General features: G+C 39.7%; 5 protein-coding genes and 1 long non-coding RNA gene across 7 annotated transcripts; 1 reads left to right on the top strand and 5 right to left on the bottom strand.

The window, feature by feature from the left end:
- The first annotated feature begins 1,590 nt into the window (after positions 1-1,590).
- On the top strand, positions 1,591-3,599 carry LOC141842276 (reticulon-like protein B21). The gene is given in 11 exon segments (XM_074730489.1): positions 1,591-1,670; positions 1,672-2,090; positions 2,179-2,241; positions 2,334-2,436; positions 2,508-2,582; positions 2,673-2,754; positions 2,757-2,822; positions 2,893-2,962; positions 3,062-3,127; positions 3,206-3,328; positions 3,411-3,599. Coding segments are annotated over 11 exon segments (1,200 nt in total). The 3' UTR covers positions 3,464-3,599.
- Positions 3,600-4,029: 430 nt separating this feature from the next.
- Positions 4,030-5,373, bottom strand: LOC141838360 (WRKY transcription factor WRKY28-like). The gene is made up of 3 exons (XM_074725811.1): positions 4,811-5,373; positions 4,616-4,732; positions 4,030-4,496 (listed from the first exon to the last, which is right to left on the bottom strand). The coding sequence occupies exons 1-3, from the start codon at positions 5,258-5,260 to the stop codon at positions 4,224-4,226; spliced, it is 840 nt and encodes a 279-aa protein (XP_074581912.1). The 5' UTR covers positions 5,261-5,373; the 3' UTR covers positions 4,030-4,223.
- Positions 5,374-6,792: 1,419 nt separating this feature from the next.
- Positions 6,793-10,714, bottom strand: LOC141840353 (uncharacterized). The gene is made up of 5 exons (XM_074728316.1): positions 9,984-10,714; positions 8,046-8,103; positions 7,838-7,921; positions 7,623-7,764; positions 6,793-7,407 (listed from the first exon to the last, which is right to left on the bottom strand). The coding sequence occupies exons 1-5, from the start codon at positions 10,462-10,464 to the stop codon at positions 7,024-7,026; spliced, it is 1,149 nt and encodes a 382-aa protein (XP_074584417.1). The 5' UTR covers positions 10,465-10,714; the 3' UTR covers positions 6,793-7,023.
- Positions 10,715-12,042: 1,328 nt separating this feature from the next.
- LOC141838357 (heptahelical transmembrane protein ADIPOR2-like) lies at positions 12,043-15,250 on the bottom strand. Of its 2 annotated transcripts, none has more exons than XM_074725807.1 (4): positions 14,758-15,250; positions 14,564-14,659; positions 14,419-14,476; positions 12,043-12,979 (listed from the first exon to the last, which is right to left on the bottom strand). In XM_074725807.1, the coding sequence occupies exons 1-4, from the start codon at positions 15,003-15,005 to the stop codon at positions 12,275-12,277; spliced, it is 1,107 nt and encodes a 368-aa protein (XP_074581908.1). In that variant the 5' UTR covers positions 15,006-15,250; the 3' UTR covers positions 12,043-12,274. The 2 variants fall into 2 exon arrangements, with proteins under 2 accessions (XP_074581908.1, XP_074581907.1); XM_074725806.1 differs by having other exon boundaries at positions 14,419-14,479.
- A 177-nt stretch (positions 15,251-15,427) lies between these two features.
- LOC141838356 (pentatricopeptide repeat-containing protein At4g31070, mitochondrial) lies at positions 15,428-17,205 on the bottom strand. The gene has a single exon (XM_074725805.1). The coding sequence runs from the start codon at positions 17,203-17,205 to the stop codon at positions 15,487-15,489; it is 1,719 nt and encodes a 572-aa protein (XP_074581906.1). The 3' UTR covers positions 15,428-15,486.
- A 1,901-nt stretch (positions 17,206-19,106) lies between these two features.
- LOC141838363 (uncharacterized) lies at positions 19,107-20,193 on the bottom strand. Its single transcript, XR_012602636.1, has 3 exons — positions 19,989-20,193; positions 19,531-19,690; positions 19,107-19,124 (listed from the first exon to the last, which is right to left on the bottom strand). It is a non-coding gene; the product is annotated as an uncharacterized LOC141838363 (long non-coding RNA).
- Between the last annotated feature and the right edge of the window lie 553 nt (positions 20,194-20,746).

Raw genomic sequence — 20,746 nt, forward strand, 5'->3', positions numbered from 1 at the left:
ATTAATAAAAAATTATATAAGACTAAATTATTTCTAAATTTAATCAAGTTGAAAAAATTGAATATCTAAATTATTAAAAGAAAACATGAACAGGACAGATCTGGAGATGCCGAAGAATAAATTATAGGGAGTCAAAAGAAAATTTCTATTTGTTTGCTTTAAAAAAAATAATAATAATTCTAAAAAATTGGTATTACCTGGAGGAAAGGAAACCCACGAGAAGGAAGGGAAAATGTGTTATAATTGAATTTAAAATTGGTTGGTGGGTCATATAATATTTTATTATCAGTCTGAGATTCGAGAGGGATGGCTGTATTATTCTCCCAATTACAATAAGCTGATTCATGTGGCTTAAAACTTTATAAATTTCTGTTTTGCTTTGGGGGTTTGGCTCAGGCTTTTTAATTCATTTTCAGGTTGTCATTTGTAAATTCGAACTATTTATTGGGCTGGGCTTATTAATTTGGATTAACTTTAAGAAAGATGGGCTTGGAATCAATCAAGCATAGATAGCCATTTGGTAAGTTGGACTGGATCCAAAAGTGAATCAAGTAAATAGCTCTTATTTGTTTGTTTTATGTAAGATAATTTACATCAATAATGTATTTTATATATATATATATATATATATATATATCTTATTAATCTTAAGAAAAATAATGCATTTAACTTTATGCTATGATTGGTGGACCAAACCACTTGGCACATGCAAGGTAATTATTGGTGATTGCGACTCATTTAGGTGAAATTAACATAATTTTATAATTTCAGTTCTTGTACTGAAAATTTTTGAATCTTCTAATAGGAGAATGATTTCAAAGTGGCTTTATTTGGTCACCTAACCTTCAACAAATTGCAACTACCATGTCCATGAATACAACTTTCCCTGTTTGCCATGCCATAGTTCTTATTTTTCTTTGCAGATAGGATTATAAATAAATGAATCCGAATTATATTTAAGTTTATTTATTTATCTTTTTAAGTTCATTCAAGCATGTTATTAAATAAACTTATCAAACTAAAGTGGAGCTCGAGTTTTTACCAAACTCAACTAAAGATATTCATTACTGTGCATATAATTATCTATCAAATGACTAGGATTTATGTTAAAATTAGAGCATGAGAAGACTTTGTAATTAACTTTGTCCTCGAACTGTGCACGATCTTATTCATGAAACTTAAACTAGAACTCATTTATATGCCAGTTTGTATGATTTATTCGCTTTCCTTATAGTGAATAAATATAAACGAAACTTTTATCAGATCAAGTATTTAGATTATTAACACATAATTAGGTTAATTTACAGTCACTAGAAACATGGATTATACTTGATTGACTATTTTTCAATCAAGTATAACTTCACTTGCAAGCCTTCAAGATGTGGCTTCAATCATAGCTCACAAGTTTAACTTTTCTCCCTCATTTTTTACAATCATCTTTAGAATCTTATGATACTAACATACTATAAATCTCAGACTCATCGATTAGATCTTACAAGGCATGCACAGTTGAACTGTGGAAGAGTAGATAAAGGGAAGTGAAGACTACTCATTTCTTCCTTGCTTCCATTGGAAGTGAAGATAGTAGGGATGCAGGGGAATACTAAAAGGGGAGTCTTGAAAAGAAATGTGGTGGTGGCTGCCTCAGCTACTAAAACAAAGATGAGGATATGATGCAAATGGCAAGGAAAATGATAGCAATACCGGCGAAGAAGGAAGGCGAGCTCATCGGAGATCGAGGGGAAACCAGAGTGACAGTGTCACCTTGGGAGCAAGGAGTTCAGCGCCATTGGATTCTCTGGCACAGAGTAGTCGAGCGAAAATCAAAAAGGCCTTTTCGGACTTGTCGAATTCCAGAGCAAGTTCGAGGAAGAATATTCTGATGATAGGGAATGGCAAGGAAGGAGAAGTGGTGGTGGAGAATTTTGTTGATAAAAAGATGGATATTGCTGAAGAGAAAGTCATGGAAATGGAAGAGGAGGAGGAAAAAGAGGGAGAGAAGGAAATCAATTATCGAGATCACGAAATCTCCAAGTTGTCACAAGATGAAGAAAAGATCGTAAACTCTGACCCAGCAATAGAAACTCACTGTAAGTTGTCGCTTCTCACTCATTCTGAGATCATATTTTGAGTTGTTCTCCTGAAATTAAATTCCACTGATTTCTGAATGCTGATCAGTCGAAGCGACAGAAGAACTATATGGAAGAACCTCAATTAGACATAGCAGAACACAAAGCATTGGTATTACTATCACAATATATGAGTGCATCTTTTTCCCATAATTGTTTACATCCTCCAACCAAACATTGTCTCAATCTCTTGAGTTGTTTCAGTAAACCTGGTTATGTGGAAAGAAGTACCAAAAACCGCCTTTATTTTTGGCTTTGGAACATTTGTTCTTGTCTCCTCTTACTTTGCCAAGGACTTCAACTTCAGGTCAGACATCCAATTCTGAAACACCACCATATGAAAAAAATATTTTCTTGAAAGAAATTCCACCTTTGCAGTTTGATTTCAGTAAGTTCATATGTTGGACTCCTGTACCTTGCTTTCATGTTCCTTTACAAATCCATTTTACGGAGGTAAAAACTTCAACAACCTGAAATTACATTTTAAGTTCAGTTATTTCCAAACTTATGTTTTTTTTTTTAAAAAAAAAATTTGTCGTACAGAGGAGTGAATATGGAACCCGATGAGAATTATATTATGGGAGAGGAAGAGGCAATTTGGCTTCTAAAGTTGCTCCTCCCTTATGTCATGTCAATGAACTGCTCTTAAAGTTAAGAGGTCTATTTTCTGGGGACCCTGCAACAACATTGAAGGTAAAATGTTCAGTAATGGCTTACTCCTTAATTATCCTCTAAATAATTTTGACTCCTGTTGTTTCAACAGCTTGCGGTGTTCTTGTTTGTGATGGCAAGATGTGGAAATTGCATTACGATTTGGAGTCTTGCCAAACTACGTAAGATTCAGAGAACAACAATCTGACATCTCAATTTGATCCTTGAGAAAAACAAACACAAGGAAGAAAAACTTAAAACTTATGGTTTGCTTGTTGCAGTCTTTTTTGGATTCTTCACTGTCCCCAAAATATGCTCTTCCTACTCACCTCACACGGCAAAGTTTGGTCAGTGAATTCTGCAGAGAACTTGGATTATTTCCGACATTCCTGTGATTTATATATTAAATTTTTTGGATGTTTTAGGAAGATTTTGGTTAGAGAGGACTAGAGATGGGTGGGAGTCATGCAGCCACAAGAAAGCAGTGGGGACTGCCATCTTCATCCTCATTTGGAACATAAGCTCCGTGGTCGCTCGCATTTGGACATGTAATTATCTCCACTGGTACTATGAACTTCACCTCAAACATGTCAAAAATCTGATCTTGATGATGATGATGATGCAATGCAGTCTTCATGGTGCTGGTGGCTGCGAAGCTCTACCAACAGAGTAGGGAGAAGTAAAATATTCCATGGCAGGAGAAGGAAGTTTGATGTTTTGTTGACTTCTCATTCAGTTTTGCAATTGAAAATATCAAACTTCAAAAGAGTTCTTCCTTCATAAAAGTCAAGTCCACGACGCAAACATTGATTTCTTAAACTGGAGGAACCTTCCGACCTATGGCTGTCCTTTGCTTGTTTAATTTTCCCCCCTCAAAGTCAAATTCAAGCAAATAAAAGTCAATTTGCGTTCTTCTCATCAATGTAGATTTAGCTCGATTGACTTGGTTTGGTTTTGTTATGGTTTTATGAGAGCTGTTAGAGCTATAATATTCTTTTAAATTGTCAACTGCCTATATTAGATTTTCCTACAGTCAAAATGACCGGACTTGAAAATTAATCTTGGTCTGTCTAAGTTTCATAGTTTTGTTGTACATCAACAATCTTAGTTCCAGATATTATTAATATGCAGTCGTTTGGTTTGACCAAATTGCAACTATTAGGTAGATTTTCCCTACATCGATCCAAACAAAAATGCACATGTATCAAATCAGCGTTGATTATCCATCGATCTACAACTCAGACAAAACTAATTTCGAATAAATTGTTTAATCATTTAGCAAAAGAGTCTACTAGATCGTATATTTACAATCCCTGCTTACCACACTCATGAATCATGTCATGATCACCTCCAAACCTTGCAAGGATGAAGACGATCACTGCATAAACTACAAATTCTATGAAACGAGAACGACCAAACATGAACCAGATCAAAATCGATAGATCAACGAAGCATCCTCCCGGAAATGGCTGCCGCGAGCGTGCTTTTGAATGCCGGGTCATTAATCAACGACGCCGCCATCTGCTCCACCAGACTGCGGCGCAGCTCCGGCGACGACTCCAGCCCCTCATCAACCTTCGTCGATTTCACCGGGCCTACTTCGACGGCCGGAATCTTGTTCGCCGCAGCTGGAGGCTGGTGAGATTGCTGCCCATGGTTGTGCTCGCCTTCATACGTAGCAACCAGCATCGATGTGTCTTCGGCGCTTCTCTGCACCTGCAATCAATTCATAAAAATCATAAGTTCGCTTCGATTTAATCCACAAACAAACCGTGAAATTTGATCTTCTATTGTTCTTCTTTGTTAAAAGTTTATGATCAAATCAAATCGCATACCTTCTTTTTAACAGGACAAGAAGGCGCAAAAGAGCATCTGAAGTAAGCTCTGGGACATGGATTGTCTCTGGTCACCTTCTGCCCATATTTCCGCCATTGATATCCATCTTTCACCACCTAATTAAGCAACAAAAATTCATCTAAAAAACTATTATTCAAACAATTAGAATCGTTAGGATGGAGATGATCACTCACGAGGCTCGTATCTGACGGATCGGTGCGCACTTGAAGCTTCGAAATCTTCGGCTTCATCCTCTCTTCCCTCACTATGTTGTTCCAGTTCAGCTCATCGCCGCTGGATGTGCTTTCCAAGGTCGAAGCTTTCTCCCCGCCGGAGTCTCTCTTCCTCTTCAAATTCGTCACCAGAGAAACAGAGCCACCGTCGGAGGAATTAGCGGCGTTGGACGTCCCCAGTTGACTCACCTGGCTTCGCAGTGCGCTGTACTTGTTGACCACGTCGGCCACCATTTCCTTGAGCTTCTTGTTCTCCTCGCTCGCGCGATCGAGCTCCAGCTTGAGAATTCCAATCGGCAGCTGTTGTCGGTCATCCGGTGTCGCCTGAGGATCGCCGGTGAAGAAGCAGAGGGAGGAGCCGATTGAGAGGTTGAGGTCGACGGAGGCACGATTCAACCACTCGACCTCCATTGGGGGACAAATCCAGAGAGCTTAGCGGATGAAGAATCGGCATTGGCTTACTGATTTAAAGAGAAGAGGGCAGCATCGAGGAAGCGTGGCGAGGTTGGCTTCTTCTTCGGGAAAGAGAGAAGTCAATGTTTGGGCGGCGGAGTCAAAGGCGTGGGCGGACAAATGTTGACAAAGTGAAGGAAGACTCGTCGACTTGCAGAGTTCCTGAATTAGTTTATTTTGGGCAATAAATTATGACGGGTAAATGGCTAAAGGATTCATATTTCAGCACGTGCGAAGGTAGTAAGATCTTTGCGTTGACGTGGCGTATGTCGGCGTTGGCCTCCCAATTGTAGAATAAGTGCAGTGTTGTGTTGACTGTCGGGCGGTGGGTTGAAAATTGGAGCACCTGGCGTATCGATTGCGCCCCAATTTAATTCACTTGTTCAAGATCTTCTCGAGTTCTTCAAAATTCCTTTTATTTTTTCAAACTTGGCAACTTTAGTTGATAGATAGCTGAGGATGCTAAATTCCCTAACTGAATTAGAAATCTCTTCCTGATAATTACTTTTTCATTTTAAATTTATAAATTTTAGAAAATAAAATATTTAAAATTTTAAATAAATAATATGAATTTGATGTGACATTTGAAGTCAAAACGAAGACTTTCCATATCAGCTTGAGGTAGGTTCCTCTACTTAACCTCGTTGACAAATGCTCACCCACGCCCAATTTCTATTGGTCCATCCAAAGTTTTCCTACTTTATTTTTAATTTTCAAAAAAGAATATTTAATTTAATTTTTGAAAAATTCATGAGTTCTAGTGGCCGTACCTGAGTCACATTGATAAAAGGGTAGACGAGTCAAGTACGGAACAAGTGTGGAAGACCACGGGCGAAGAAATTGACGCAGTTTTCATTATTCGGAGACAATCTGATTTATATGAGCAAGAACCTTCCCACAGGTAATAAGAGCCATCTCAGGAGTTGATTTTTAGACAAACTGTCTCGTCGACACAATTGAATTTTATTCTGAATTTAAAATTTTAAAGAAAAAATAATTACCCTTAACATTTTGACATTATTGTATAATAAATTCTCTTCATGTTTGCTTTTCCCCAAAAAAAATCAAACTAAGAAAAACAAAGATTCCTATGACAAAAATATGTCACATCGGACCAATCAGCATGATTTTAGTTGGCTAAATCGAACAGATTGTAACAAATTAAAAGTCAAAATTTGCAATTAGTACATGACTTGACACGGTCACACGGATGGTCTTGACATTATATTTACAATATAAATTGTAGTCAAATTCTAGAAGAGTTGCAGAAGATTTGCATTCGAAAATATTTCTAGAGAATGCCGACTATTATTTTGTTAAAATTATCATCATCGATGGCTCTAATTAACATTTACCATGTAGATACAGTAGCCGTAGCGTAATCTTCCTTCAACTAAACAAATTGCTAATTTAAGATCTGCAAAAGCTGTCAAGTAAAGTAAATCGTTAAGAAATGGTGCATGACATCAAGTGTTTACACTTCACTCTATTAAACAAAATCAATTATATCCATAACCAATTCTTTACCCGGTATTTACACGCTCAATGAGATCGTTTTTGGGTAGGTGAGAAACATAGCAACCATTTGCTTTCTAGACGACCCATGAACCACCGTAAAAAACAATGCAAAATGATCTCATTGCTCATTGGAGTCACATTTTAAAACTAGAAGGATTAATGATCTCAATGTGCAGTATGAGAATTGGTCAAAATGAAAAGAACTAGGAAATGCTTACCTTCTCTGCGCCCCTTGACAGTTCCAATTCAACCCCTTCCGGCATTATAAGGTTCTCATTGGCTTTCGGGTTGTTTGTTACCTTAACTTCTAGTGAGTCCCTTGCGCTTAGGGATGCAGCCGCTAAGCACTCCTTGAAACGAAAGCAGCTGATGAGGTGGTCATTTGTCAATCCAGCTGCCTGCATGAAGGAGTATATTACCGTCGGACCTACACTGCGAAAGCCTCGTCGAACCAAGTCTTTGCTTATGACATCGGCTTTTGCAGTCCTAACAGGCACCTGACGTGGATATCGGAATTCACAGACGATAGGCTTGTAGTTCACAAAGCTCCAGCAGTATCTATCAAATGATCCAAACTCTTCTATTATCTGTTCAAGTATTCACAGAAGGAAGGTTAATAAGATGAGCGATGAAACAGCTAACTGAGAAGTTGGCACTTACTTTTGCGCTCTGTGTTTCAGCATAATTTTTTTTTTCGAATATTATGTAGTTTTCCGAGATTATTAGGTGAGGTCTAATATGAAAACTTTAAATGAGAAATAATGATAACATGGCAGGGAAAGTAAGAAGAGACAAAAGTTACCTTGAGCATCTGTCGTGCATTCTCAATGATTGCTCGCAACTTTGGCTCCGACAAAAGGGAGCTACCGACGCTTCCAGGTGCAACAATCTTCTTCTCGTTCAATTTGGAAACTGCAACCGGATCGAATTTGAAGAAAACATCCCTAAAATGGTGGTCCTATGAGTGCTAACCTAATAATTAATCATCACGTCGCTTCCAATTTTTCAAAACAGTACCTAAATATGTGCCTTTTGTTAAGGATAACTGGCCATGTAAGCTCAGCTAGTGCACCTGATAGTACAAGAAGTTCAAATAATTTCCTGTGGATTATTTCCAGACAACACAAAAAAAAACATATTATCAGTTGACCCAATGCAATTTGTGCATTCTCAAAGTTTAGATCATAGAAAACTGAGAAAAGAACAACAGGTTATTGTTGCATACTTATCATCATGAATAGGAACTCCCCATTCTTCATCATGGAAAGTGGTGTAACACGATTCTGTAGTAACGCAGAAAAAAGAGCCTCTACTTAGCTTTGTGTGACATAAAAATTTAATAAACTTTTACAAAATAACTGACAAATAGTATCAGCTGAGCAATAGATAGTAAAGATTATGACAGCAAGCAAGGATTAAAGCTTACATGAAAAACAACCTTAATAAATGAAAGAATAAATGTGGAGATAATACAGGACAAGAATTCACTAATTATTTTGGACACCATAGGGATCCCACAAATCGAACAGATTTTGTAACAAAGTGAAATAAAGTGGCAAAATGCCAATGGATTTAAAAAAAAATGGAAGTAATCAACTATTATAAATAACAGCTACTTAACACAAATACAATTTGGAACCGGCGAAAAAAAATTCTGTAGTTGGTCTTTTTCATAAAAGCATCCACTTACCTTTCATTCAAAAGGACTGTGATACTGAGTTGCACCAACAAAGTCCACCATAAGGCAACATAAAGACAAACTGATATAAAAGCACTGTCGAACCATAAGATTTTCCTCTGATTAGGTGTCTTTCCTTTTAATTTATTCTCTACTCTGGACAATCTTCAAGCTGATATTTCTTAACATAAATTACTGATTGAACCAATATTTTTTAGTTGCGATCTACAAAGACATTCTTAACATACTATCAAAGCAAACACCTAAAGTGTGGTTCATACTATTAAAGCACATGCCTAAGGCGTGATTCTTTTCATTAAAAAGATTGGTGGTCCTTGCATGGTCCCAGATCAGTGACGATACCTTCACAAGGATGATACAGATTTTTCAACAAAGTAGGGCTTGATGGCAATGTAACCAATAAGTTTTTACCTCAAAAGATAAAAAAAAAACCCAGATCCATCTTCACTAATTTAGTGTATGATGATAAAATCTTTGCTTCAAACAGAAACCATTCTGTTCTCACACTTTCAAAGTTCTTCACAAAAATTTCAGATTCAAGATAAAGAGTTAAGTTCCTTGTGAACCAATAAGCATCAAAATGATGTTGAGATAAGTAGATAAACCACATTTAAGTAAGAAGCACAACCCAATGTGTTCCCTATAGAACCCCTCATCAAATAATTCTTTGGATTTTAAACAATTCTAAATTAAACTTCTGCTACAAGGAAATTATAGTGATGGATCCTTAATCACAAAACAGTTAATTTGTTCTGATGCATCTATTTATTCTACTACAACATAACCAGCACCACGGTTCCCACTTGTTGAAGAATCTTCAACAATAGTTTCAAAGGAAACTCTATAAGCTATACTGTCTGATGAGAGTGTTTAACTTCATATTAATAATTTTGAGACACAAGTTGGACACCAAATTTTAGAAACATAGTTGCCAATAAAAATTGACAACACAATGTTTCTTCCATCTCCCAACTACAATGCAGGTAGCATTTTTTTTTAAAGAATGAATAATAGGATGAACTACATGGGAACCGATAATTCATTTGGAGAAAACCAAGTCAAACAAAGACGACCCATTGCTCCAGTGCCCTTTTGCCTTCTTACCGTATCTTAGCACACATTCTAATGCCTTCAGTTTCAAACATAAAGTGTTGTACAGTGTTGAAATACTTATTAGCCATGAAAAAACTCTGTTATTCTACAAGGTGTTTCTTTGAAATTCCAGATAAAATTAACTGATTCTGACACCAAATTGGCCTGACAGAAATGCCGAGAAGTTTTCAATCCTCCTAAGAAAAAGGGAAATATTCACAGTAATGAAAAAACTGATACTATAATTTTTATTCTAGGAGTGTTGCTACTCAGTATTAACTGAAAAGTGAAAAAATTTATCTCATGAAATAAGCAACAGAAAACCAAGGCGTTAGCACATCGAACATATCTAAGTAAGCAAAAACAGCTCACCTGTACTAGGCGTCACCCAAGCACACTTCCTCTTTCCCTGAAATAATTCTACTGGAGGAACATCCTTCTCCGCCGTAGACACAATCTTAATTGTTTTTTGATTACTCTGTCTCCTCTTGCCTGTCAAGCTTGTTCTGCCAATCCTTCCTGAGGAGGCTTGGCTACAAGACGAATCTGTGGAAGCATCAGAGGAGCAAGAACCACTCATCGACAGATTCGGTTGCAACAACAAATCATGCCTCCTAGACGCAGAGAGAGCGATTAAACTAGATCGAATGCGTGGGAGATCAGCAGCAGAACTTGCAGCTTTCTTCTTCTTCTCAGTACCTGGAACTTCTAAGCATTCTGTTTTATTCAAAGGCTTCGAAACTGGCTTCTGAGCAGCGGCCGGAGACTTGGCCTGGTTCCCGCCAGGCATTAGGACAGGTCTCGCCTCAGAATCAGCTGCATCGGAGGATAATAACTTCGGAGCTCCTGACATGTGTTATCCAATTTGTTTCTCAAATGAAACGCCTTGGATCCAACTTTGGCCAGACACCGTGATTCCCAGAGAAAAATCAAATCAAGGCTGCAATTTTCCACTCAAAATCTCAAGGTTGCTCGCCACCCATCGATCGAAGCCACCACTGAATCAAGGCCAAGGAAGCGCTTTAAAATTCCTTCTTTTTTTAACAATCATCTTCATTAGCAAGGACTGCGACCCAAACTAGGGTTTTCGGGGCGGTTGCCTCCGACCTGAACACCAAAATTCACTGCGAAAACCGAGGACGCAGTATCAATCGACGCAACATTTTCGAAACAGACAAAACAGCACGCGCGCATCCACAGACGGCTCACGAGAAAACCAATACGGAACCCAGTATCTTTTAGATAGCCGACAAAATCCAGTGAATGCGCTCGAATCCTACTAGTTAAAGGGCATATGGAAGTTTAAAAACTCTGTTAGGCCGCACGAAGCTGCCGATCCGGCGACAGGGCGTCGAGAGAAGCCGGAGAAGAGACGCTGACAAGGAAGAAGACAAGGGCAGGGGAGAGAGAGAGGCGTCGTCTAGGACTACACTTTAAATGACGAAGACGGATAGTCACCAGGAACAGATAGATAGGCAACCGGCAATAGTCAGTGACTCGTCTTTCTTTCAAATATAAAAAAAGAAACCCTTTTTCAATATATATATATATAATATATAGTTTTAGTAGTTTTGTTTTTATTTATTCTAATTGTTTACAACAAGTCTTTAATCAATATATATATATATATATAGTTTTAGTTGTTTTGTTTTTATTTATTCTAATTGTTTACAAGAAGTCTTTAATCAATATATATATATATATAGTTTTAGTTGTTTTGTTTTTATTTATTCTAATTGTTTACAAGAAGTCTTTAATCAATATATATATATATATATATATATATATAGTTTTAGTTGTTTTGTTTTTATTTATTCTAATTGTTTACAAGAAGTCTTTAATCAATATATATATATATATATAGTTTTAGTTGTTTTGTTTTTATTTATTCTAATTGTTTACAAGAAGTCTTTAATCAAAGGCCAGCCAGGATGTCTTATCACGATAAAATAGAGATAGATTCCAAAGCTTATTTTAGTTCGCTTCTAGCGTACTTGCCTCTTCTATGGAAACTGACAGTACGCATGGCCACATCAACAAATTGTCGCTACGTAGTACGTGTCACTTAGCTTGCTCTGTTGCACATTATATGGTGGTAAGCTGGCAAGCATGGTTCCTAATCCTAGATTTTAAAATACCTTAAAATGAAGAGTAGTCTTTCTTTCAACACTGTTTTTCTTAATGAAAAGGTAATCAAGTATAGGACAAAGAAACATTACGGATCCACTTCAGCTCATGGGATGATGTGGAACCGTATTCTGCCAACCGCAAAGAATTCTTTAACACAATCAGATATTAATCTTGTCGTAGTAGCAGCTCAATTACAAGTTATGGACTTCCAAATTGACACCTCAAATAAAAGCTTTTCATTTTGAAACAAAAAATATAGAAGCTTTTCATTTTCAAGTTTTATAGCAATACTGCACAAAACTTCTGATTCAAATTCAATCCATAGCTTCAAAGGATCTATCACTATTTTGCTATTGGAATGAACAGGAATATATACCTGCCAAATGATTAGTTTTGAAAGTAAATTAAGCCTTCGATTTATATATTACCATCATGGAATAGAACAGCTACCTGGAGAGGTGCAAGAGCTAAAGGATACAGCTCGCTTTTCCTCTCGAACTAATTCATGATTCCTAGATCCTCCATAGGCGGAATCACCTCTCCAGAGATGTTGGAATGGCATGTAAATCGCTGCAGGAGGTCATCATCGACCGGCCTCGCCAATCGAGCAGCACCTTGGTGGCGAGGAAGTGCGTGAGGGCGCCGACGAGTACCAGGACATGAAATATCTGGTGGCTGTGCCCCACGAGGTCGAACTCCCCCGGGCGCCACCGCTCCGGGATTCTGCTCGCGTACACCATCGCTCCGGAGGCGTAGGCCACGGCCATAGCGGTCTCCAGAGCAAGCGCGACGTGGACTTCATGATGGTCCCAGTTCAAGCACAGGGCGTGCGCTGCAGGCACGACGCCGGAGAAGCCCATGGCGAGGAAGAGGGCGGCGCGAAATACGCGGAAACGGGGGGAGGAGAGTGCAGGGGCGAGGAGGGTGACAACGGCGATGAGGCCAAGGGCAGCGATGGTACCGAGGTAGATGCGGCGGGCGGTGGTGTGGCAGAGGAAGGCGTAGTAGACGGGGGGCACGAAGGAGGAGACGATCATGAGGGAAATGCCAGCGTAGTCGAGGCGCCAGAAAAAGAGGTTGAGGCGAGGGGAGTGGCAGGCTAGTAGATGGGACACGGCGCTGATGGAGAGGCAGCCCATCGAGCCAAGCAGGAAGATGAGCATCGGCCAACGCGGCACAGCGGCGGCCATGTCGTTGGAGTTGGAGAGTAAGTTCGACCGGAGCCATGAGGAATTTTCCTGCAAAGGGACAATATAAGATTTAAGAAGACAGTGCTCAATTAATCCATGAACTCTCTGAGATTATGAAATTGCAAGCAGTAGAAAACCTATAATATATGAACGAGTCAGGCACATTAGTCTGCCCTGCCCCACGAGCGATCGCTACTTTCATCTTAAAATTTCCACTGAAAACCCACATATCAACATCATAAGAGATGGGAGATCTAAACAATTAATGAAAATGTAAGCTCGCTCGATACTCAGTTCGGGTGTGCATAATTCACACGAGGAATCCAATACAAAGTGTGTCTACGCATTGATATTGTAAAGTTGAGGATCTAATGGAGATGACATGGCAGTGTGATTCCAATCGTCATCCATGAGAAAGGAAAAAACCTCCTGCAGTAGTTTCTATTCTATCCCAAGGCAGCCCTGTTACATGCAAAGAGTAAAGTCGGATGATGTTTCAGCACGAGGTTCAAGTGGAGGAAGAAAGTAATTTGGGTCTGGCAGCAAAATTTTCTTTTCTTTTGGAAAACGACCGTGGTCCAGCTTGGGCTTCCATACTGTGTGCAAAATTAGAGAATATCATTTGAAGTCATCTCTAACGTGTAGGTGCAACACTTGAGCGGGTGGGTGCAGCAACCATATCATCATCACGGTCGCAGCAGCACCGCCCTCTAACTGCCAACACAACCTCCATATTCCTTAGGTGGGCAAGAAAGAAATCTTGCAAGCCTTGTTACACTTTTCCTTTATTTGATAAGCATATGTTCCCTTCACTAGTAGTGCATTATATTTCTATGGAGGTGGAATGAATAATCAAAACATTGAATTATGTCACATCACTTATTTTTTTATTCTATGGGATGTTGCAATGTCTGTTCATGGATAATATGATGGTATCATCATGAGGAAACCCTTGAATATTGGCAAGGAAAATAGGATTGTGTTCTAATTGCTCAACCAATAAGAATATTTATTCTCCTTATCTACACTTCTTTTAGAAAAAAAAATATTATATCGTATGTACATTGATAACACAGCTAAAAATATCAGAAATATATTAGAACTATAATTCTAATATACGTATGGCAAGAGTAACATAGGATCCTTTTTAGCTCTCTTTTACGCCTGTCTTGTATTCCTAAGAGGTGTTTCCCCCACTAGAACTCTTTCATCCATATAACGCTACTCATATCATAAATGAATCATTTCACCCATTTTAGAATTCGTGCATCAATCTGAATACTTCAGGATTAATCTCTTTTAGAATTAGTGCATGAATCCATCTAGGATTCGTGCATCCCTTATCTCATATTAAAGGACACCTAAACAGTACACTTCTTGTATGAGGAATTTTTGATAATTAATGCAAGACTTTGAATAAAAAAAATAAGAGCAATGAAGGATAGATTGACAGATTTAATTTGTTGATAATACTTTGAAGCACTTACTGTCAAAATCTTCCCTGACATGTTCTTCACCGATAAATCTGATGATCCATCCATGAACCTGCTGAGAACAAAGCTTTATTATTATTATTTGCATACAATTTTCCTTAAAATTGTTTTAAAATGGAGAAATTGTGAAAATGCCTACCCTGATAACGCCGGGACGATAGCGCCATCGAACCCAATCGCCTCCATCAGCCCCGCCACAGTCAGCACCACGAAGAGAAGGAAGCCAGCCAAATGCCTGTCAGTGAATACCGGGAGACATAATCAAAAGCGACCGGATCAGACTCCCCTCCGGCGAAAGCATTTCTCGAAGGGAATCGAGGCGCGGATGCTTACGTCCACACATTGAGGGTTTCGTTGTGCCAGGCGAAGGCGCTGAGGAGGGCGTCGCGGATGGGCCACTCAGCGCGGTAGTAGCCGCGGATGAACTCGTTGTCCTTGAGAAACTCCGGCAGATCCTCGTACCGCACCAGCCGCAATCGCCGCGGTCGGCTCCTCCTCTCTGGCGCAGGTCCCATACCGCCGTCCAACTCATGCGCCACATTGCCACCGCTCGCCTTCCGACGCCACGCCTTGACTCCCATAGCCACCGCGCTCAGTGCCGAGCTTTGAGCCACGCGATCCGCCGCGATCCCAGCCGATCGCTTTGCAGAGCTTCTCCCTTGCGCCTCTCTGCCCCGCTCGCTCACTTAAAATGCGTGAAAGAGAAATCGCGGATGCGAGAAACGAGCATAGAGCAGGTAGAGAAGCTATAAGCCGTGTCCTGACATGTGGCGGGCAAAATACAAGTCATTCTGTGAATTGCGTGCCGCCATATTGAAACGTCATTTTAGGAATCTATTCTTCGGCTGTCGATGCTATCGGAACTATGCGGATGCGTGTCCAATTGCATCACTTGTACGCTAACGCCATTGCCAACAAGCAATTCCAGATAGAAAACGCACATCCACAAGTCGGCATGGTTTCCTTGTGAGATTAAGAGAGAAGCAAAAAGGAGAAGGAATCGGAGAGAAATTGGAAAGGACTAACCATGCAAATGTCATATGTTTTGCTTGCTGGACAGTATTATACTTGAATTCGGCTGCTTCCGGAGATCTTGTTCGTTCTCGTCATCCACATCTGCCTCCTGATCTCTTCTACCTGAAACCAATCGCCAGCTTCTGCACATACTGACGACAACAATGTGTGATGTGCAGCATTCTCTGGTTCCAAATCAATAAGCCTAAGCGCCAACTTCTTCGCGTCCTCAAATCGACAAGCACTCCTACAAGCTGACACCAAAGAGCTCAACATCCTTGGACTGGGTTCCATTGGCATGATCCTTATGACTTCACAGGCATCTTCAAGCCTTCCAGACCTCCCCAAAAGATCCAGAAAGCAAGCATAGTGCTCCAAACTCAACAATGTGCCATGGTCCCTTCTCGCAATCTCAAACAATCGCATTCCCTCTTCGACTAGTCCTGAGTGGTTACAAGCTGATAAAACTGCAAGTAGTGTGATTCCGTCAGGTTCGATTCCTAGATGTAACATCTCGGTAAAAAGATTCAAAGCATCGTATCCATGGCCTCGAAGCCCATAGCTTAAGATCATCGAACTATGAGAAACCAAATCCTTTTCTTGCATTTCAGCAAATATGCAAACTGAACATTCAGGGCATCCACATTTGGTGTACATGTCTATGAGAGAATTCCCAACACAAATGTCAGAGAAAAGGTTACACTTCAAAGTGTAGCCATGAACAGCTCGGCCTAACAAAGTAGAAGTTAGACCAATGCATGATCCAATCAGTGCCAACAATGTGACAGAATTTGCTTGAACTCCATCATGTTGCATTGTCTGGAAAAGCCGCAGAGTGCCAAAATAATCTCCATGTCGATTAGATAATGTCATCATTGAACTCCATGTAACTACATCTTTTGTGTTGGCTCTCTCAAAAAGAAGTATAGCTAAATGTAGAGTTCCCTTGGATCTACCATACATGCCTATCAAAGCTCCAATTACTTGCGGTTCGGAGTCAAAGCCATGGCGGAACACATATCCATGAAGCTCCTTCCCATGATCTAAAGAACCCAATTCACCACAAGCTGGCAAAACGGAGACAATGGTGGCTCTGTTCGGCTTGATTCCATCTATCACCATGCCTTGCAACAACTCAATTGAAATGTCATATCTACCATTTGAACTAGACCCTGAGATCATAGCCGTCCAACATACCACATTTCTTTCGGGCACTCTATCAAACACCTTCAGAGCAGAAACTAAGTCGGAACATCTCGAGTACATGTCAGCCAGAGACGTAACCAAGAGGACAGAGATGCCAACATCTTTGGTCACGATGCAGCGAGCATGAATGGCTTTTCCTAAGCTTAGTTTACCAGCACGGCCACACGCTGATACAACAGACGCTGTAAGCTCGGACTTGGGAGAGAACCCGGCGGAGGTCATCCGGAGGTACATGTCCATGGACTCGAGGAAGCGTTGGTTGCCGATGTAGCAACTCACCATCGCGTGCCAAGTGACGGAGTCTCTCATCGGCATTGTGTCGAACAGCTTGCGGGCGCAACAGACACGGGATTGCTTGGAGTACATGGTGATGAGGGAGTTGGTGGTGACGAGGTCGGACGCGAGGCCGGTCTTGAGGAGGACGCAATGAAGCTGGAGGGCGAAGTCGAATTGGTGGGGGGCGGAGGTGGAGGCTTTTACGAGAGAAGGGAGGAAGGAGAGGGCGCCTCGGAGGCCGTGAGAGTGCAGTTGGCGGTAGAACAGAAGGGCTTCGAAAGCCATTTGACAGAAATTGGACAGTTCTTTGAGCCACTGTTTACTTAGAGGTGTGGAAAGTAAAATTAGGGAACGAAACTTTTTCTTTCTTATTTACTTTATCAAAAATTTAGAATGAATACGGAAAACAAAGAGAAAGAAAGAATTAAAAAAGCAAAATTACATAAATCTCCATCTAATTCTACACTCCACCGTAATAGAGCTAGGCTTTATTTTCCCTCTTTTTCCCTTGCGCCGCTCCAGCCATCCTCTTTATCTCTCCCGCCGCTCCAGCCGTCCTCTCTCCCTCGTCAGCTGCTCCATCACGTCATCGCTCCAGCTGTTCTCTTTCTCCCTTACTTACAGAACACCCACAACAATGTGTTTAATTTGCATTCAGACATTGATATAATGGATTGATTCTGATGGACAATAAAAATCCTCGATCATTAATTAAAGTTGCTTAGCTAGTCTACCTATTCTGTTTGACACTTACTTTTTAGATTACCAAAAGATAACTCTAAATTAAAGGAAGATTATGGGAAATCAGGGTAGTCCCATTAAAGAATTGGAACCACCATGGAAACTATGGTAAATTAAATTATGTGAGTAATTATTTCAAAACATAATGGATTGCTTCAGCCCTGCACTCTGAATGAGTTGGTGATGTATCAAACTAAGTTAACAAGGAAATGAATGCAACTTGAGTATTATGGATCTTCGGCTCTATACTTTTTGGTAGAATATTGTAGTAATTTAAATAATTGTTGATATTTCATCCCTATTTCAAAACTGCTTAAAAACTGATTTTAGACTTCCACTTGTTAATTTTATGTTATCCTCTAATTTTCTTTTGGGATGCAGGTCGCTGCTCCACTTTACTCCTGGACACAATACTGTGGGTTTCATACTGTAACTTCCCCTCCAACTTACTCCTGTCACTGCACGAGCATTTACGCTGAGATTTCACCTACAATTGAAGAGCTCATAGATCATATGAAAATGTGGAATCTTTCCCGGATAGCATTCAACAAATCTGCAGCAATCTAGGAGATTTTCCTATGCAATTCCCTCGACCATTTTCTCTCTGCAGAATGACTCTTCCTTTATGGTTTGAGAGTTTTTTTGACAGTTTGTTATTATTATGTTTTTTTGTAGTTTTAGTTTCAAGTTTTTCATTAAGGTTTGAATAATTTATGGATTCATTTTGTGCTTTGGCACTGCGAAGGTTTTGCACCCTTGACCCCCACGAGAGTGGAGGTTTAATTCCACCTGAGCTGTTAAGAAATAAGACTGTTCTTAGGCCAGATTCTGTTACAGGGTATTTTTCTCTTTTTGGTTTTTTTTGGTTGTGTGTCTGTGTGAGCGAGGGGCTTATTGTCAACTTCTATATATTTTGTTATGATTTTATATTTTTTTGGTATTTTAACTCAATCTAATGGTTGCTTTCTGAATTATACCCTATGTCATTTGTCATTGTCTTACATTATCTTCAATTGCATGATCTAGTTGTTAATCATAAGATGATTATGTAGATCATACTGTCGGAAAATTTGGATACTCATGAGTTTATCCTAATGTTATTTCTGCTAACTTTCATGCTACAACTTCAGTACAGAGGTAAGTCTGTCTTATGATGTATATGATAGATGATATGGTTCGTGCTCTCAAAATTTAGTTTGGGCTACATGACCCCTCTTTTTTCTTACTTCTAAATTTGCAGGCATAGGTTGGGCTTCTGAGGAGTTCTCAGCTGTTTGGGTAGAGTTGCTCAGAAACTCTTGGTGCCCTTTTACCTGATATCTTCTCCCCTTTTTGTCTTGAAGGGCAGTACTCTGCACACTGATGGTAAGGATTGGATGCATTTGGGCATGAGGGATCTGTATTTCTTTCAGCCATTGCAGTCTCTAGATACTCTTTATGCTTCTCCATATTCTGAGCTACCACTACAATGAAGGGGCAAAAATGTTGAAGAAAAACAGAAAGCTTGGGCAAAGGAAGTGAAATATCATTAGAAATGAATCATACCCAATTTACTTTCATTCTCATGCATTATTTCTTTACTCTTCTTGATGCAGTACTCGGTGCACACATGGTAGGGGTTAGATGCATTGACACATTTACGATCCACCATCCTATTGCCTTTCAACTTTGATATACTTTTCACTAAAGTCATGAACCAAATGGTGATAGTTTCATGAGATAATGTTTCTTCGAAGTGTAATCAGAGAAACTCCAATAAAACAAGTAATTGGCAAGAGTCTTAGCTTTCCGAGAAACATTAATTCTACGAGCAAAAAGTAAGCAATTAATCAACAAAGCAACTCGTAGACTTCTAGAAGAACAGATAACCTGATTTTTTTTTTATTTTCTGTTCTCGCATCAGCCTTTTTTTTATTGCAATACTCTGCGCACTCATGGAATGGATTGCTTGCATTTGGACATGAAGGATCTACATTTCTTCCTGCAACGATAATCGCTTGAAGCTTTTTCAGACTCCCTCGGTTTTGAGCTGTGGAAGCAACAAAAATTAAACCTTTCTAACACATTAACCAAAAACACAGAAGAGAAGGTAGGAACAGCAGAGAAACAGAAGAAAAAAAAACAACTATTTTCATAAAATTTTGCATCGAAATGCTAATGGAACAATCATAGAATCACGAAAAGAGGCTTCTAATATTTATAATTAGAAAAAAAATTAGATGAAATCAAAACAATTGAGCAATAGTAAAGTATTCAAAATTTCTTATTTTTTTTTTCTACATGACGGTTCTATTAGAAAGCAGGAAGAGAAAAGGAGAAAAGGGCACCTGAATTTCTCATGGAATTTTGTATCCATTTCCGAATCTGAAAAGGAAGGAGACCTGATTTCTTCACCTCGTAGTTCCTTTTCACCGTGGAATTTCTTCGCAAGCAGTAGTCGGCACACTGATGGAATGGGTTTGATGCGTTGGGACACGAAGGGTCAACAATTCGGTTTACAAACACAATCCCTTCGCTGCGTTTACCACCTTTATGAACTGTTGAAATCACAGAGACCAAAGAACTCCACAAAAACGAAGAAAGAGATAACAAACGGAAGAAAGACAAAGTCAAGGAGAGGGGTGAAAACCTAATTTCGTCCCGGTGCTGCCAAACATCAATCCACGAGCTCGCTGCGCGCAGTAGTCCGCACACACATGGAAGGGATTAGAGGCATTGACGCAATCGCGATCCACTCTCGTCTCACTCTCCATTCAACGAGTCAAGGAGAAGGGGTGGAGGTAATCGAACCTCAAGATCGAGAGTACTTCGGAATGGAAAGAAAAGAAAGTTCAGAGAGACGGTGGTGCTGGGTGTGTTCTGTGTTGGTGACAGGCAAAAAGCAACGGCTTAAGTCACGAGAGCCACCCGTAACAAACAAGGAGATCGCCGCCACTAGTGCTAAAAATTTAATTTAACCCACTTACTTTCAATAATTTCAGCGTCACAAAAGTCTAAAATACCCTCCCTCTGTCCCTCCGAAACAGTGAGAACTTGAAACCCTAGCCGTGTGTGTTTATCTTCCTTAGTCCGAGCCAAGCGGGTC

Source organism: Curcuma longa, chromosome 11 (genome assembly GCF_044706935.1).
Source record: "Curcuma longa cultivar G26 ecotype Majalengka, Jawa Barat chromosome 11, ITB_CL_G26_1.1, whole genome shotgun sequence".
Taxonomy (NCBI): Eukaryota; Viridiplantae; Streptophyta; class Magnoliopsida; order Zingiberales; family Zingiberaceae; genus Curcuma; species Curcuma longa.

Bases quoted from the DNA above. Each gene is read 5' to 3' on its own strand.
- LOC141838360 (XM_074725811.1), bottom strand. From the start codon at position 5,260: ATGGAGGTCGAGTGGTTGAATCGTGCCTCCGTCGACCTCAACCTCTCA. The intron at 4,733-4,810 runs GTGAGTGATCAT...TTGCTTAATTAG, and splicing joins ATCCGTCAGATACGAGCCTC to GTGGTGAAAGATGGATATCA. The intron at 4,497-4,615 runs GTATGCGATTTG...AATTGATTGCAG, and splicing joins CTTGTCCTGTTAAAAAGAAG to GTGCAGAGAAGCGCCGAAGA.
- LOC141840353 (XM_074728316.1), bottom strand. From the start codon at position 10,464: ATGTCAGGAGCTCCGAAGTTATTATCCTCCGATGCAGCTGATTCTGAG. The intron at 7,922-8,045 runs GTATGCAACAAT...AATAATCCACAG, and splicing joins GTTCCTATTCATGATGATAA to GAAATTATTTGAACTTCTTG. The intron at 7,765-7,837 runs GTACTGTTTTGA...CCACCATTTTAG, and splicing joins AACAAAAGGCACATATTTAG to GGATGTTTTCTTCAAATTCG.
- LOC141838356 (XM_074725805.1), bottom strand. From the start codon at position 17,205: ATGGCTTTCGAAGCCCTTCTGTTCTACCGCCAACTGCACTCTCACGGC.
- LOC141838357 (XM_074725806.1), bottom strand. From the start codon at position 15,005: ATGGGAGTCAAGGCGTGGCGTCGGAAGGCGAGCGGTGGCAATGTGGCG. The intron at 14,480-14,563 runs GTAGGCATTTTC...CTTTGTTCTCAG, and splicing joins ATCGTCCCGGCGTTATCAGG to CAGGTTCATGGATGGATCAT. The intron at 12,980-14,418 runs GTAAGTGCTTCA...GTCCCTTTGCAG, and splicing joins TGTCAGGGAAGATTTTGACA to GAAAATTCCTCATGGCTCCG.